The sequence below is a fragment of the Python bivittatus genome, unplaced genomic scaffold, assembly GCF_059951505.1.
Source record: "Python bivittatus isolate LINGU-HERP-01145 unplaced genomic scaffold, Pbiv_v1 ctg000700_np1212, whole genome shotgun sequence".
Lineage (NCBI taxonomy): Eukaryota > Metazoa > Chordata > Lepidosauria > Squamata > Pythonidae > Python > Python bivittatus.
In genome coordinates this window covers 99,323,099-99,339,314 of record NW_028277098.1, presented here as the reverse complement: position 1 = coordinate 99,339,314, position 16,216 = coordinate 99,323,099, and the positions used below count along the sequence as shown (strand labels likewise).

The 16,216-nt window shown below is 40.4% G+C and overlaps 1 protein-coding gene across 1 annotated transcript in view; it reads left to right on the top strand.

Annotated features, from left to right (window-relative positions):
* OPRL1 (opioid related nociceptin receptor 1) overlaps positions 1–15,907 on the top strand; it is a 32,062-nt gene extending 16,155 nt beyond the window's left edge. The window contains exons 2-3 of the mRNA XM_007438886.3: positions 13,331–13,686; positions 15,384–15,907. Coding sequence (XP_007438948.2) covers positions 13,331–13,686; positions 15,384–15,907 — 880 coding nt within the window. The remainder of the gene's footprint in view (positions 1–13,330; positions 13,687–15,383) is intronic.
* The last annotated feature ends 309 nt before the right edge of the window (positions 15,908–16,216 follow it).

The window sequence follows — 16,216 nt, the reverse complement described above, 5'->3', positions numbered from 1 at the left end:
GAACTTTAAGACGTGTGGACTTCAACTCCCAGAATCCCCCAGCCAGTGCACTGGCTGGGGGATTCTGGGAGTTGAAGTCCACACATCTTAAAGTTCCCAAGGTTGAGAAACATTGCTTTAACCACTACACCAAACCACTCCCTTTCATCTTATGCTAAATTAATACTCTTGCGTGATGCTTTAGCAAGGCAATCTGTTCGTTGGAGAACCTGGCAGGACGTGAACTGTTTACTTAAAATCAATTAATAGCCTCAGATAATAATTTTTATTTCGTTATATGAAGAACTGCAATAGAAGTATCATTTGCCAAAGTGCGCAGAGCGGAATGATATTAACGTGATGCCCAGATAGGGGCTGGCAGCTCGAAAACCCTTGTTAGCACTGTAGGAATTAAAATATTCAGTACCACCTTGTAGGGCTATAATGGATATTTGTAAATGGTTGTTTGTAATGGCTATTTAAACAGATTAGAAGGAGGCAGGAATAAAGAATTGAAATGTTTGGTACACATTTCTATATAGTTAAAAAGATCATTAATCCAACCAAAATTATTATTTTTCATTTACTGGAAAGTTCTGTGTCTTTTTAGAAAGAAATTGGTTATTCAACGAATTGATGGCAATGCAGAGTTTTGAGTGTTCTCGGAAAGCGGTTCCCAATTTATTTGGACAAAATTATTTTACGTGTTAATTCAGTTCCAGAAAACAAACTGGCTTTGTTACTTTTATATACGTTCTTTCAAATGATATGCCATTTATGTAAAGTTGAAGTTGGACTGTATCAACTGTGGTACCTTTGGGGAACGGTGAAAAAAATCAAGATGGTGGCTGTGAAGCCCCACCCTCTTTTTATAGGTGTTCCATTAAAAATGGGCGGGGCTTCCGATGCACGATCCAGCCACCATTTTGACTTTTCTTTTAATCCTCCCCTGCAGACCCCCTTCTATCTCGTTCTATACCTTCTTGACTTCTTTCCTGCCCATTTTTCTTTTGCCTCTTTCCTTTCTTGACTCTCGCACTGCATGATTTCATGTTTACCTTTTATTTCTAAGAAATGTTTTCAATAAACATTAAATAAAAAAGAATATACATTATTCTAATCATGGCCAGATAGTTGCATAATCCAAGCATATTAAGGACTTCTACATTTATTATGTTATAATTCTTTGCGCGCTCCCATTCAACAGATTAGTACAAGGACTACTGTTTTAAGAGCCAGATACATAATTTTACAAGTTTGGGTGACATTTCTAAAAAAAAATAATAATAAATGAAGTGAGAGGGAACTGAAATACAGGAGGTAGAGACGGTGATAATTACTGTAATAAAGGGACATTAACAAAACCATTGTTAGGAGTGAGACAGCATTCTTGCAGAGGTGAACTGATTTATGTATGGCATGTGTGTGTGTCTGTGTGTGTGTGTCTGTGTGTGTATTAGTAAGATGTTCAGCACAAAATGTTCTGGTCTTGGTTTCATAGAAACACTGCAGGTAATTCAGCAGAGTAGGTGCCTCGCTTCATTAAAAAATTGGCTTTATGAAACATTTAGTGTAACAGTTAATACGGTGCCATCTTTATCCCATGGAAAATACCAAATTATGCCTTTCTTCGTTTCCGTCCATTACGTTTCCCGCCCTCTGTCCCTTTCGTTCCTCACGGTCCTCTGAGCATGCAAATAAAAAAACCTGCCGTAAAAAGGAAGACAAATGAAATTAATATTCTTTCAATACTCAGCCTGCTCAATGAAAGGCCAGCTAATGGTAAAAAATGAGCTAGTGATCGACCCGATATAAGTATTAAATGAAATTAAATTAAACTTGAGTTTAAGACAAGATGAATATTTTATGAGAAGGTTGGGGAACATCCTGAGCTGATCCTTCTTTTTAACTCGCATTCCGCACAGATTCAGACAGAGAACTGAAGGAAATGTAATCAGCACCACGTCTTGATGCCAACTGATCAAAAGTTGGCCTCTGAGAAGGTGCCCAGCAGGGGCTGCATTGGCTGACTTTGTCTGGACCTAAGTTAAGCAAGGATGGACCTGATTGATTAGTCTTTGGATGGGACACCACCAGGAGATCTCAAGACTGGGAAGTTGAAAAAAAAAGTCTTAGAAGAAGTCAGTGGCAAACTCTTTGCATCATTAACAAAGAAAACTACATGGGAGTGACCATGTAGCCACCTGGAGTCAAAGCAGTGCTTACCTTGGTTTTTACAAGCAAAATAATAAATTTATGGCTGCCTAACTGTGGAGAAACAAACTATTTTTACATAAGGTACCTGAAGGTATTTTCAGATGAACAATTATTAGGAAATGAGATGTATGGAACTAACCTGATGTACTGAAGTCAGTGAAAATCTTTCAAAATCTTTTGAAGATTCTTAGGTATTTCTCCGAAGAAGTCCCTGCATTCATTTCATATTTCACTAAGGCAACTATGCAAATTCCCAACAAAGATGCTTTAAACAGGGATCCACAATGCCTCTAAACAGCATTTAAAAAAAAAAAAATCAAAATAGCCTTTCAAGAAATATATACATTTCACAGGACTTTTGCATTTGGTCATGTTTTGTATTTCTGAATTTTTTTTAAAAAAAAAACAGTTTCACAATCACAGGCACACCGAGAGATGGATTCTTGCAGAGGAAGATTTAAAAGTTTGACACCTACAATGTAATGTTATGCTTTGAACTCCATCCACTAAGAAGTTGCCAACGTTTTGACCGTCAGCTTTAACGGTGCTCCCATGTAGTTCTGGATAGAACTGCCCCGTGACCTCTCCCTGTGCGCAGATTCATAAAGTGTCTTTCTATCCTGAGGAACTCTGGGAGATCCAGCAGCAGAAGAGACTTGTGGAACAAGGCTAGCAAACTATGAAGACCAAACATAGGTATCAGCTCAGGTTTCAGCTTACATGCCTACTTCGTGATGGTAAGAGCCTCAAGACTTCTCAGGCTTATTCATCTACAGTTTGCCATCCAGCAGCCTGTTTAGAGTGACCTGGACCTTTGTTTGGAGAAGGATGGGATGGAAAATCAATTATGTGACAAATCTGCAAGGCATTTGAAGACCAAAATCACTTATTTTTGCTCAGAACTGGACATTGGCTTGGCAAATCCATTTGAGATGATTGTGGCAATGTTCTACGCGGTTATCTAAGAGCTAGTTTGACCTTTCTGATGCAGACGACATGGACTGTTCAGAAGCTACAGCTAGTCCATGCTATGTGCACGTAGTCCTCAACTTACGACCACAATAGGGACTAGAAAATTTGTCATTAAGTGGTGTGGTCGTTAAGTGAAGCATCACATGACCACACCCTGATTTAATGACATTTTTTGCAGTGGTCATTAACCAAATCACACAGTTTTTAAGTGAATCACACAGTTCTCCATTGATTTTGCTTGTTGGAAACCCGCTGGGAAGGTCACAAATGGTGATCACAGGACCAACGGATGCTGCAAACATTGTAAATACATGTTGGTAGCCAAGCACCTGAATTTTGATCATGTGACCATGGGGACTCTGCGATGGTCATAAGTGCAAGGACTGGTTGTAAGTCACTTTTTTCAGCCCCATCGTAACTTTGAACAGTCACTAAATGAATGGTCGTAAGTTGAGGACTATCTGGACATCTGAGTAGTAATGAACATGTTCTAGTTAGTTCATGTTACATCACTACTTTTCATTGGCAGTTTATCTCTAAATACCTTATAGAAGGATCCCCCAAAGGGGAAGAATATTAACCTGAACCTGAGGGCACTGAAAAGCCACTGGAAGATAGGATGCTAGATTTAGGTAGAACTTTGGACCAATCCAAGGAGATTGCATTTTTGTTCTTAAGTAAAGTGTACTGCTACAATTTCACACAGATTGATTTCCAGAAAAAAAATGAGAGAAGTGAGAATATAACTCAAAGAGCTCTCTACACAATGAAAATGAGCTTCAGAGTAGAAGTATTAAGTGACAGCATTACATGCTCACATTGCTGTGTTGTATTAAAACAATACACAGCAGAGGCAAACTAACCAACGTTATTGTGCGATTTTATACAAACTCTGGAATGCAGCCACCTTATCTATTTTATTTTGCGGAGATCTGAATGGCCTTTTATTTTCTAAGGAAGAAGGTAGCAGAGAAACGGCAGAGGAACAAAATGAGTCTCAAGTGAGATGGAAGATCTGAAACCATCTGAAAACAGGCTGTGGTAGTATGGGAGGATGGATAAAACCCACTGTGGTTAGAAAGTGACCATGGCTCTTCAAGGACCCACCTCTCTCTTTTTATCTTTAAAAAGGATTTGAATAATCTTTGGATAGCAGGAATGGGAAATCGGTGGTCATCCAATTTCAGAAGATGTTCTAGTTATGAAATGATAGAAACAATGTCTGTTGAAGCATCCTTGGTGGTGAGAATATGACAAACTTAGCACTAGAATCTTCAGAGTAGCTATTACTAAAGGAAAGATAACTTGTATGTGTCCAGAGGTTGCTGGTCTCCCTCGACGTAATGATCTGTGGGAATGACCTTGGGAGACAGGAGGAAGAGCCGCCAACTAGTTAACCAGCATGTAAAAGATTTCTCAGCCCACAGAAGGAGAGGAGATGTGGGAAGCATTTCAGAATAGGTCCTCCCTGGTTTTCCAGAGAGTAAAAGGAAAGGAGGGCAAAAACACTTTCAGTCTTGCAAGATCATATTAATGTAACCTTAGAATAAAGATGGAATTCATACTTGTAGTTGTGCTTCTTGTCTGGACTACCTTGAAGGGCTCACCCTCTCCTACCATTCCTCACCACTGGCCTTCTGACTTGGCTGCTGAGAACTGTTTCAGCAACATCTGAAGGACCAGTGATTCTCCAACTCTCAAGTAGGAGATGCCTTCAAAGAGAGACACATGAGGTGTCCTGTGAGTCAGGTTGCATTTCTAGCGACTCTCTGGACATATCCATGCTGTTCTACGTTTCTTCCTCCACCTGCCTGAGTTAATTAACACTTGGTGGTTCATTAGATGGCCTTAATCAGCTGGAATTTTTACAAACAGTTTCTCTTTAACTGGAAACTACTAGTTCTCACCTTGCTAGATTCAGCTCTTAAACGCCAGAAGAAATACTCTTTTTATGCCTGGAACTAACAGATAATTATTCTAGTAACACTTGTATCAATAAACATAAATGTTGAGAACAGTTAGCTTTATAACTCAGACAATGAAGCGTTCAAACAGCCGGATTGTACATCATCTGTAATTTTTTTTATAAGTTTGTATTGTGGTTCTGTTGTAATTTATTATTGGCTATTGTCATTATTGGTAATTTATTGATAATTGTTGCATTACATTATGTTGTATTTTTTTTAACAGTATGTTTTCTGGTTGTTCGCTTCCAGAAGGCTGAAAAAATTTGGTGGCATGCTACTACTACTACTACTACTACTACTACTACTACTACTACTAGTGGGAGAATAATGGTATAATTCTAAAGTAACTTTAGGATATAATTCTTTAGGATACAATTTTTTAGGTATAATTCTTTTAAAATAAACTTTTAAAGTTACTTTAGGACTACTTACTCAGACTGAGTGATAGCAACATGTTCTGCATCAAGTAGTGAGTCTGAAGTAGTGAGTAGTGATATCTGGATCAGACAAAATAATGCTAATAATGTCCAGTGCATTTAGAGTCTGGAGCCATTAATTGGAGATGGGTGTTCATGCAAATTGAATAAATAAATAAAATAAAAATTTTGCACTTGCATTAGTCCAGCCCCCGCCCAAGGCAGGAGTCCTCATACCATCTCAAACAAATGGTTGTCCAATCTTTTCTTGAAAACCTCCAGCAATGTGCAAACTTTCTCAGACTAGGAGATAGAAAAAGAGAAACTGCATTCACAGAGGGAAGAACAAATTTGAGAAATGTGAGGCAGACCCCCAAGGGGTCATATAGCTATCAAGCTCGCCAACCACAGCAGGAAGGAACTCTTGCCCTCAGGCCCTTCTTTGTAGGCTTCTCAGATGCATCTGGTTCACCACTCAACTCAACTCGATGGGCTTTTGGAAAGATCCAGCAGGATTTGTTTTCTAGTCTTACAGTTAAGTTACTATCACCCTGTAGAGACTATACACAGAGTTGGAACAGAATCCATGCCATGTTCTTCCCCAGTTCTCACCCATGGCAGGTAGCCACAATACTGATCTGAGGTCTAACCCTGCTTTTGAATGCTCCAACTTTTAATTATAATGATCAGACTGCTATCATTTCATTTCATTTCATTTCATTTCATTTCATTTCATTTCATTTCATTTCATTCACACCCCTCCTTTCTATTCTGGCAAGAAGTCAAGGCAGATAATAAAATTTAAACCTAAATGAAACATAATACTGAAATGAAGACTAAAATCCATTAAAAATTAAAAGCACAGTCAGACAGAACTGCTTAAGAGATTCTCTAAATACAGAGAGTGTACAGATCAAATTTAATTCTCAAGAGAGGGCAGGAAGTGATGGGATTAGGATGGAAGAGGCCAGGTTCAAATCCAGGGATATCTGGGGGGATCAAAAAGGTCAAGATGGTGGCCATAACCATTGCAGTTGAAGCCCCACCCCCTTTTTACATGTGCTACTTATGCAATGCACCTAAAAAGAGGGCGGGGCTTTGATCAGATGGTTGCGGGCACCATCTTGGTTTTTTTGACACTCCCTGCAGATATTCCAACTCTATGTGATACGAAATCTCAGCCTATCCTGTCTCTCAGAGATCTGGTGAGAAGAAAATATGATGGGGTGAAAGAATTTTTTATTTTATTGATTACCTCAATCTCCCACCTTTCTGCTTAAGTGAAGATTCGGTGGCTAGCCACGATCAAAATGCAGAATACAAAACCACAAAGGAAAGGGGAAAGCAAGCTAAATTAAAAAATAATAATAAAATGCAGCCTGGTGATACAGATGTCCTAGCGAACAGCAAAGGACTGTAACATGCATGCATTTTACATAAATGCAGACGCCAGGTCTGGCCATAACATACGCTTATTGGAAGAGAATTTGGGGATGCATTTCAGCTCGCAAGGTCACCATTGCTACCGAGAGCGAGCAAAGGCTCCCTCCTCAGCTGCTTTTGCTGCAGCAAAGTGGCTGGTTAAAGTGAGCTTAGAACCAGAAGGCTGAGTGGGGCAGTGATGCCAAGGCTGCAAGACACCTTCTGTGGGTCAAAGCTGCCCCCTCAAATCTTTCAAGCTGGATCTGCCGGGAGATGACTCGGGCCCCTTCGTACGTGTCAGACATGTCCTGGGCTCTGCTTCCCCCTCCTCTGGTCCAGCAGTGATTTTGCTGGATGACTCATCTGCCTCTTGCTGTTTCACATATAGATGAACCAGTCAATGCTTATTCTGGATTCAATGAGCAACTGTCATTATAAACTTGGAAACCATTTCAGAAAACAGGGACCGCCAAGACGACATCTGCATACTTATTCTAAGATACGGCTCTAGATTCCCTGTTAAACAAACTACAGTCTCAGTTGGACCTGACCCAGAACAAGCGTATTTGAGATCAAAGAAGAGACAATGATGTCTTCCAGAAAGGGTCATGCTTGCTTCCACGTTTAAAGAAGCTTTAAAAAAGACTGTAGGATCAGTACTGCAGAAGTTAAAAGCAAAGCTATTCATGGTCAGGCACAGATTCAGAAGCCAGCTCTCTGCAGTGAAGATCCCACGGTTTCTGAAATTTTGGATTTAGATAGTTACCTGCACAAGTACTTTTTCCTCCTTTATCTATGTAATTATTAGGAGTTGAAAATGACTTGATGGCACATAATCAATCAATCAATCAATCAGTCAATCAAAGATGACCATCATTGGGACATTTTTATGCTACCGTTGTCCATAGGCACACCAACAGGTCTTAGACAGGACATGTATTGTCTGGTCTCGACTTTTCCTTTCTCTTTTTTCTTCCTCCTGATCTTCCACCAGCAAACATAGAATTTCTCCTGAAGCTGTGGTTTCATAAGTTTTCCCCAGGAACTGTCATTTCGTCATAACAGTTAGTAGCTATTACTCAGAGGTTTCTCACTGTGAGGCCTCAGTAAATGAGAATCTCAGATAATGGTTCCACTAGGGAATCGTGCATCTTGAGTGTGTGTCAATGGGTTGGAAGTAATTCCCAAACTAATGAGATGCAGGCAACAGTATATAAGCTTGCAAGAGAACCTCTAGACTAGAGATCTTAACTTGCATAGAATTTATTTTTATTTATTTATTTATTACATTTCTCACCCGCCCACCTCCTCCCGATGGGGGAACTCTGGGCGACTCACACCAAACAATAAAAACATAAATATATATAAATACATAAAACATCAATTAAAAGCATTACTAAAAGAGGGGAAGGAGAGTCCAAGAAGATGAAAAATCTGAGGCTGAAGACAGGAGGCCTCTATGGTGTGCCACCATGCTTACAGTAGAATTGAGCTTTGGAAGCATTTGTGGGACCTTGGCCAACATATGTCAGAAATGGCTAGGACTGTCCTTGAAATTAGCTTGTTGTGGCACAGGGTTGACTAAGGCTTTCAACCTGCTCTCTTCCTCCTGTATCCTACTAAAAAGTATTATGTGAAATCCTCAGTTGATCAAAGCCACAATGAGTGGTGGAAGTCGACATCTCTGGGCCCGCCTGGTGACAATCTCAGCATTCAGAAGATCACGGCTTACAATGTAAGAAGAGTAAATGGTAAAGAGTTTGCATGAACTAATGAAATGAAAGAAAGGGAAATTGATATGAGTGTGCGTGTGTGCATGACCGTGTCTGAAAAAAGTGAAAGCATAGGTTAATTAATTCATTCTTTAGCAAGTCATTGATAAAGGTACAAAGCTGTGGAAGTTTCCTCTATATTTGTTGATTTAGAGCAGTGTTCCTCAACCTTAGCAACTTTAAGGTGTGTGGACTTCAACTCCCAGAATTCCCTAGCCAGCTTGCTGGCTGGGGAATTCTGGGAGTTGAAGTCCACACATCTTAAAGTTGCCAACATTGAGGAACACTGATTTAAAAAAAGTGCCCACTAAATTGAATGGGCTTGAATTGTGGGATGTTTTGTACAAAAATGGAATTGAAGGTTTATTGCTGAATGAAATAAGAGCGATATATGATGGAAGTTAAGTATACATAAGAAAAAACGGAATGCTTAGTGAGCAGTTCAATGTTTAGCAGACAGTAAGAAAATGGTGTATAATGTCCCTTGGCTATTTAATGTATTTATGGTTAAAACTATAAGGAATACTTGTGATGGCAGTCAAGGTCTGTTGATCAGGGGCATGCAGGTATGTGTATCTTTGTATGCAGATAATGCCGTGCTGTAGGCTGAGAACCTGAATGATTTGCAGTGAATATTAGCTTGATTGTATGATGCAACGAGGTGTGTGAATGCATCACAGATCCAGTTAAAATATCACAGAAAAGAAGTTGTGTTGACTGGGGAAATGTATTGAATGATTATAAGTTATGCATAAATGAAGAAAAACTTGAGCAAGTAGATGAGTTTGGGTATGTTGGTAGAATATTTACTGAAGACAGGAAAAAGGGTGGGGATATTTCACCACATGCAAATGCTGCAGGTGGGTAGGAATGAAAGTTTGTCAAAACGAGATAATTCAAAACAACCAAACCAGTAAACGCCGATAGGGTGGGGGTCCTTTGCTTTCCGAAAAAAACCCAGGCTCATTTAAATTACTATAATAGGAAATAACAAGTTACAGAGTGAAGAACAGAACTAATCAACTGCAAAATTATTCGTGATCCCGATTCCCCTTTATTTGGAAAGAGAAACAGAAATTATGTTCTGAACCTTATAGCCTGGATTCTAAATGTCTGCATGCTACAAGCAATTTCTCACCTATCATTAACTGAGGACTCAATCAATGGGGCTGACTCCCCACCCAATACACACACACAGTGGGGGAAGACTTCAACCATGGAGGAGATGGGCTGCATGTGATCAGAAGAAGAGATCTGGACTCTCGCTCATTATAAACTAGATTTAGGTCCATTCAAAGTTTATGTGTCATTATCTAATAATGGGTTTACCCCGTGTAATGGTATGTGGGAAAGACCTTGGGAGACAGGGCCAAGAGACGCTGCCTAGGGAACAGTCAGATAAGAGGCAGCTTAGCCTGCAGCTGCATAACGGGCAGGGCAAGAGGCTCAGAAGAGACCCTCCCTAGTTTCTTGGGCTGTAAAGGAGACAGGGGGAAAATGTGCTTTCAGACTTGCAAGATTCTGTCAATCTCACCGTACAATAATGTAGAATTAGCTCATCTAGTTGTGATTCTTATCTGATTTACCCCACAAGGCCAACAACTGTGACTTTTCCCAGCTCTTGCAAAGAAACAAAGGACATGGGTCAATATTAATCATAATTATTTTGGGCAGATGGCAGACAGAGGTGGCTGGAAACGTTCATGGTTCGCCCTGTCACTTCCTTGTCCCTCCACTTTTAGCTGCTCTTTGTTAGCTATTTGGAAATATTCTGGCAAAAGTGAGAAAAGATGTTTTCACAAAGCTGTAGTTAAGATGTTCTGTTTAATGTGCTATTATGCAAAAATGTTCTAGACGATTAAGAAAGCTTTCGGTGGAAACAGAAATCTGTTCCCAAGAGCATAAATGTATTTGTTGTGGTCTGTAAAATATGTTATGGGGAATAAAAACTACCATGTTATGGGGAATAAAAATTGCCATTCATCACTGTTCCTTCCTATTCCTGCTCAAAGATCTCTCTAAGCGGTATTGTTTCTCTCTGAACCCTGTAAGCTGCCCAGAGTCACGTGTGTGAGATGGACAGCTATGTAAATCAAATAAATAAATAAATAAAGTGGTTGTTGAGTTGGTGACAAGGCGTCCCTTAAGCCGAGGGTAAGCCATTCTGGGGGCCAGGGACACAAATGACCCCAAAGGCGAGCCATCAACCATACTGTCAAATGTTAGTGATGCCAGAACTGTCACGCAAGTCCGAAAAAGGCTTTGTGTCATTTTTCAAAACTGGGAAAACTCTACATGTTCAGAAATAGAAAAGCGCACCTCTGCTCACATGTATGGCATGTCCTCATGCCACTCACTTTGGTCCTGAGCGATCCCCTCTCCTCAATTATTGCATTATGGTCACTATAGCCAAGCCTTGTTGCATCAGACTGTCGATATGGTTTCAGTCCTGCTTTGTAATTGCTGGATTGCAGGACGCATGGAAAATGTTGCCTCTCTATTTCTTAAAGCTCCAGCTCCAGCTTTAGGAAATGGGAACAGTTTTGACAATGGTTCTTTTCAGCCCAAGAAACTTGTAGAAACTTTCTACCGTGGAATGAGCTTTTTCCAGTTTGGGGAAGTCAAAGAACATTATGGGTAGCTTGTAAAAATGGTATCTATGTGTGTGCGTGGAAGATTGCAGAAGATAAGTAAGGGGAATCCTTTTTTTAAATGTATCTATTTTAAAGGATTTATAATTCAAAGTTCAGTTTAAATGCTTCTCAGGTGAATTTGTCTCTGTCTCTCATACACCCCCCACCCCCATACAAGTATTTACCGTATATAAAAATGCTGAGCCACTTAAATGTTCAAGAAATGTGCTGGAAACCCATTCTCATCTTAAAAGTTGAAGGCCATTTCAGCAGATAATCCAGTAAAGACTTTAGATCAACATTTCAAATATTTATTTTTATTTATTTATTTATTTATTTATTTATTTATTAAATTTTTCAACTGCCCATCTCCCCCCAATGGGGGAACTCTGGGTGATTCACAACAAACATTAAAAACTTACAATATATAAATACATAAAACCTGAATTAAAAACATTACTAAAAAGGAGAAGGAGAGTCCAAGAGGATGAAAAATCTGAGGCTGAAGGCACAAGGCCTCTATGGGGCTAGCCATCCCCATCCTTGAGGTATTCCCACCCCACCCCAGGCCAGAAAATATACATATTTTCTCTAAATATTAAGGTTTATTATTGCATTAAAATCAAAGTGCTCAGTTTTGATGGCGGGCACATAAAATCCTGCCATAAATTGGTGAATATTGTTCCTTAAATCCCATCAAATTTATGTAGCCCTTCTCACAAAAAGCATAGCCTAAAACTAACCAGAGAAAAAGAGAAAAATCCAAATTAAATGTTCTGCAAAAATGCAACTAAAACATTTTTCTTTAGCAGCTTTGGTTTCTTTAAATTCAGAGTGCCTATGCCTCTTTCTAACTGGGAACCAAAAATTGTGTTAGTTTCTGTTAGCCTTTAACAGCGGACACGCAATGTTGTTGCCGTGAGCCATAATTAGATGATCTGCATGCAACACTGTTCAATAGATAGTATACAGGAGAGTATTGTTATTTTGGTATGCACTTATGAATATATTTGAATACAATATATACGCCATAGCATTTAGTATTTAGAAGCATCTCATGTGGGCATGTGAAGGAATTAGCTACTGAGAACAGATCTTTTATGGTGTTTTTTTTACTGGCTGACATTTAAGAGCAGAAAACTTGGTGATGTGATTTTGAAGTCTACCAAAACTAAGGATGGGGAGAAATGTGTTTACCTGGCATTAGAAGGTGAACTGATCTAATTTCTCATTTTTTGCATAGCCTGATATTTAATTGTCCTTTGAAATCCACAGTTCCCAAACTTTCGCAACGTAGCTTGCCTGAAATGAAGAAATCCACCTTGAGATGTAAGATTTACATTTTCTGATGTAAATCTACTCTCCCTTTGCATGCAAACTCACGTCCCATCCCACCATGGGTTCCATCTGAAAGCCAGATGTGGATGTCAGAATTTTGCAATGTGGATTTTGGTCTACATGTTTTGCTTCTTGACCTACAGAGAAGAAATTGGAAGATGAGGTCAGCAGTAACAATTGGTGTAGGACGTGAATTTGTGGGCTACATCTGAGTTTCTCAGCGTGCTTCTTTTGGTCACTAGGACCCTCAACAAGACTTTTAGCTATTCTTGCTCAAAAGATGGTTACCTATTCTTACATTAGATGATAGAAATGGAGTAAATGATTTTTTCTATACTGAGATGCTGATTTACGGTTGGGAAAAATTGGATTTAAAACACTTGTCCTCCAACATTCCCAGTTATGATTTTTCAAGTGGAGGTGGTAGAGACACAGTGCACTTAATTTAGCCCATATATTATTATTTTCCCATTACCAAGATATGATTAAAAATAAAAGAGCTTAACTTTTAATGAGTGGAATTTGGAAATGCTTGAAAATGTCCTACAAAGGATTGGATGTTGATAACAGTTGATTTCAGCTCCATCTTCTTCTTTCTTCCTGGCTCTCTCTAGATTTACCAAGATGAAGACAGCAACCAACATCTACATCTTCAACTTGGCTTTAGCTGACACCTTGTGCCTCATGACTTTACCTTTTCAAGGCACAGATACCTTCTTGGGCTCCTGGCCATTTGGAAATGCCCTCTGCAAGATTGCCATCTCCATTGATTATTACAACATGTTCACCAGCACCTTCACCCTGACTATGATGAGCGTGGACCGCTATATTGCCATTTGCCACCCCATCAAGGCACTGGACATCCGTACCCCCCACAAAGCCAAAGTAGTTAACGTTGGCATTTGGGCATTAGCTTCTGTTTTTGGCATCCCGGTCATGGTGATGGGCTCAACAGAGAAGGAAAATGATGGTGAGAAACATGAAACTAAGAATGTTGGGTTGGCTGTCTTTAATCTACAAAAACCTATGAACATAGTTCTGAATTTGGTGCAGGTTTCCCCAGCTGTGCCTAAAATACCTGATGTAAAAATACTAACATATCCCTTAATCTTAGTTCAGTCAGTAGACAGAAAAAAATTACATCACAGCTAAAAATTTAATAACAAGCTGGAGTACACTTTCTGCTACTTGTGTAGCTAAATACACACATACCTAATTATTCCAAAAAAATCCTCTTGAAATTTCAATTTTTTTTCCACACAAAGAAAATCCATCCTTCCTTCCTTCCTTCCTTCCTTCCTTCCTTCCTTCCTTCCTTCCTTCCTTCCTTCCTTCCTTCCTTCCTTCCTTCCTTCCTTCCCCCCAAGCTATTTTCATCATGTGCCTGCAAGACACAGAGGGGCCATGCTTTCTTTCCTGTTTGTCAAGTGTGAAATAACTCTGACTAATCTGGAGCTTACATGGGGTTTGGCTGCAGTTTTAATACCACCCTTGACATATCACTCAGGTTTCCAGAATGATTTGGAGAATTAAGGGGATAGAGAAAATCAGTTTTGGTGCTCTTGTAAAGCCCAAAGCTTTGTAGATAAAAGTCTACAGAGGATTAGGCCTTGGGTAGGTTATTAGCTAAACATCATCCATGTGCGGCATTATCTGACTCAGAAGTAGACCTCTTCCAAATCAGGAGAGGACAGTGAGATCTACAGCAAGCCACAGTTCTCCAGAAATGATGACATGTGTGCAGTGATATCATTGCACAAACCCTGCCCTTACATACGTGTGCCCCAACATCTGATGCAAGTATGGAAGCCATGTTATTTGCATCATGATACTTCAGCATCTGTTCTGTCATTGGTCCCCCAGCCCCCAGTAGCCACTGTTGACCGAGATTCCTGGGGGTTGGGGAGATAAATAACAAAAGCATCTTCTGCCATCGCATTGCAAGCTCTTCTTCTTCGGTATGTGCATCCTGAAGTTGCACCCTGCAGGAACCTGATGGAGCTTGGGGTGTGAAGATGTGATGCTGCTTCCATGATTTTGATGGTCGTGCAGATGCTTATGCCTATGAGTAGAGTGCAAGTAGGAGAATTGCTTCCAGTGGCATCTGTAAGGGATAGTATCACAATCTGCACATGAACAAAAGGGGGGAGGGGCTTCAACTGCAATGCCACTACTGCAGATTTTGAGTCCCCCTCCCCATGGATGCCCATAATTGCTTCCTAGTGAACTTTATAGCCATACAGTCTCTAAAGAGATGGTTTACATGCAGCCACCGTAATAAGTAGACTTCGTGAGATTTGTCCTCCATGAAGGTTCTTCCTTCCAGAGCTAGTACCTTTCTGAATGATGCTACTACTATGGTTGAGCTAGGGCCCAAGCAGAGCTCACATAAGAGATTAGCATTCGTGGGCTGACATCAAGGTAGGAAAGGCAGGGCAGGCAGGATGGAGTGGGGATGATCCAGAAGACAAGGATCCAGGGTTTGACAGATCTAATGGCAGATTTGAGAATTGACTTTGCATCACATGGTGCTACTGCACCAATGTTCCATTTTGTTTCTCAGAAACCAAGTATGAGAAAGGCAGTATGAGAAAGGTTGGTGCTCCATTACTGAAGAAATAGCACCATCCCTTCCAACTATTCATTTGTGTTTCTTTGCTCCTGCAGAAATTGACTGTCTCATTAGACTTCCGGAACCTGAGGACTATTGGGAACCCATTTTTGGAATCTGCATATTTCTTTTCTCCTTCATGATCCCTGTGATGGTGATCACTATCTGCTACAGCCTCATGATCAGGCGCCTGAAAAATGTCCGGGTCCTCTCTGGATCAAAGGAAAAGGACAGGAACCTTCGGCGCATTGCTCGGTTGGTTCTTGTAGTGGTGGCTGTCTTCATTATCTGTTGGACCCCAGTCCATATCTTTGTCCTGGTCCGAAGTCTTGGGGCCAAGGCTGATAATGAGCTCAGTTTGTCCATCTTGTACTTTTGCACTGCACTGGGCTATGCCAACAGCTGCCTGAACCCCGTCCTCTATGCTTTCTTAGACGAGAACTTCAAGACATGTTTCAAGAAGTTCTGCTTCCCTTCAGCCTTTAGAAAAGAGCTGCAGATGTCCAACCGCATGTGTAGTATTGCCAAGGACGTGGCGTATGCGTGCAAGAACTCCGACGGGACTAACAACCCGGCATGACTAGGCGTGGAACTCCCCATGGTTCCTGTCAGTCAGCAGAGCCCAACAACACCCACGTCGGAGCTAACTCAGATAACGGCTCTTTGAAGGGCAGATCTCTTGACCCAGAAATGGAGACCCATGGGGAGTTAGAACATTTTAAAGCCTCACTCCCATCGTTCAGCAAAGTGAGTCAGCGGGAAGCAGAATTCACTGCTTCTTCTTCAACGATTGTATTTGGGTTTAACTCCCGGGATGCTTCCAGGTGACAGATTCCTGGAGTTTTCTGTTGAAAGACGCGCGATTATTCACTCTTTTCCTCCTTAACCT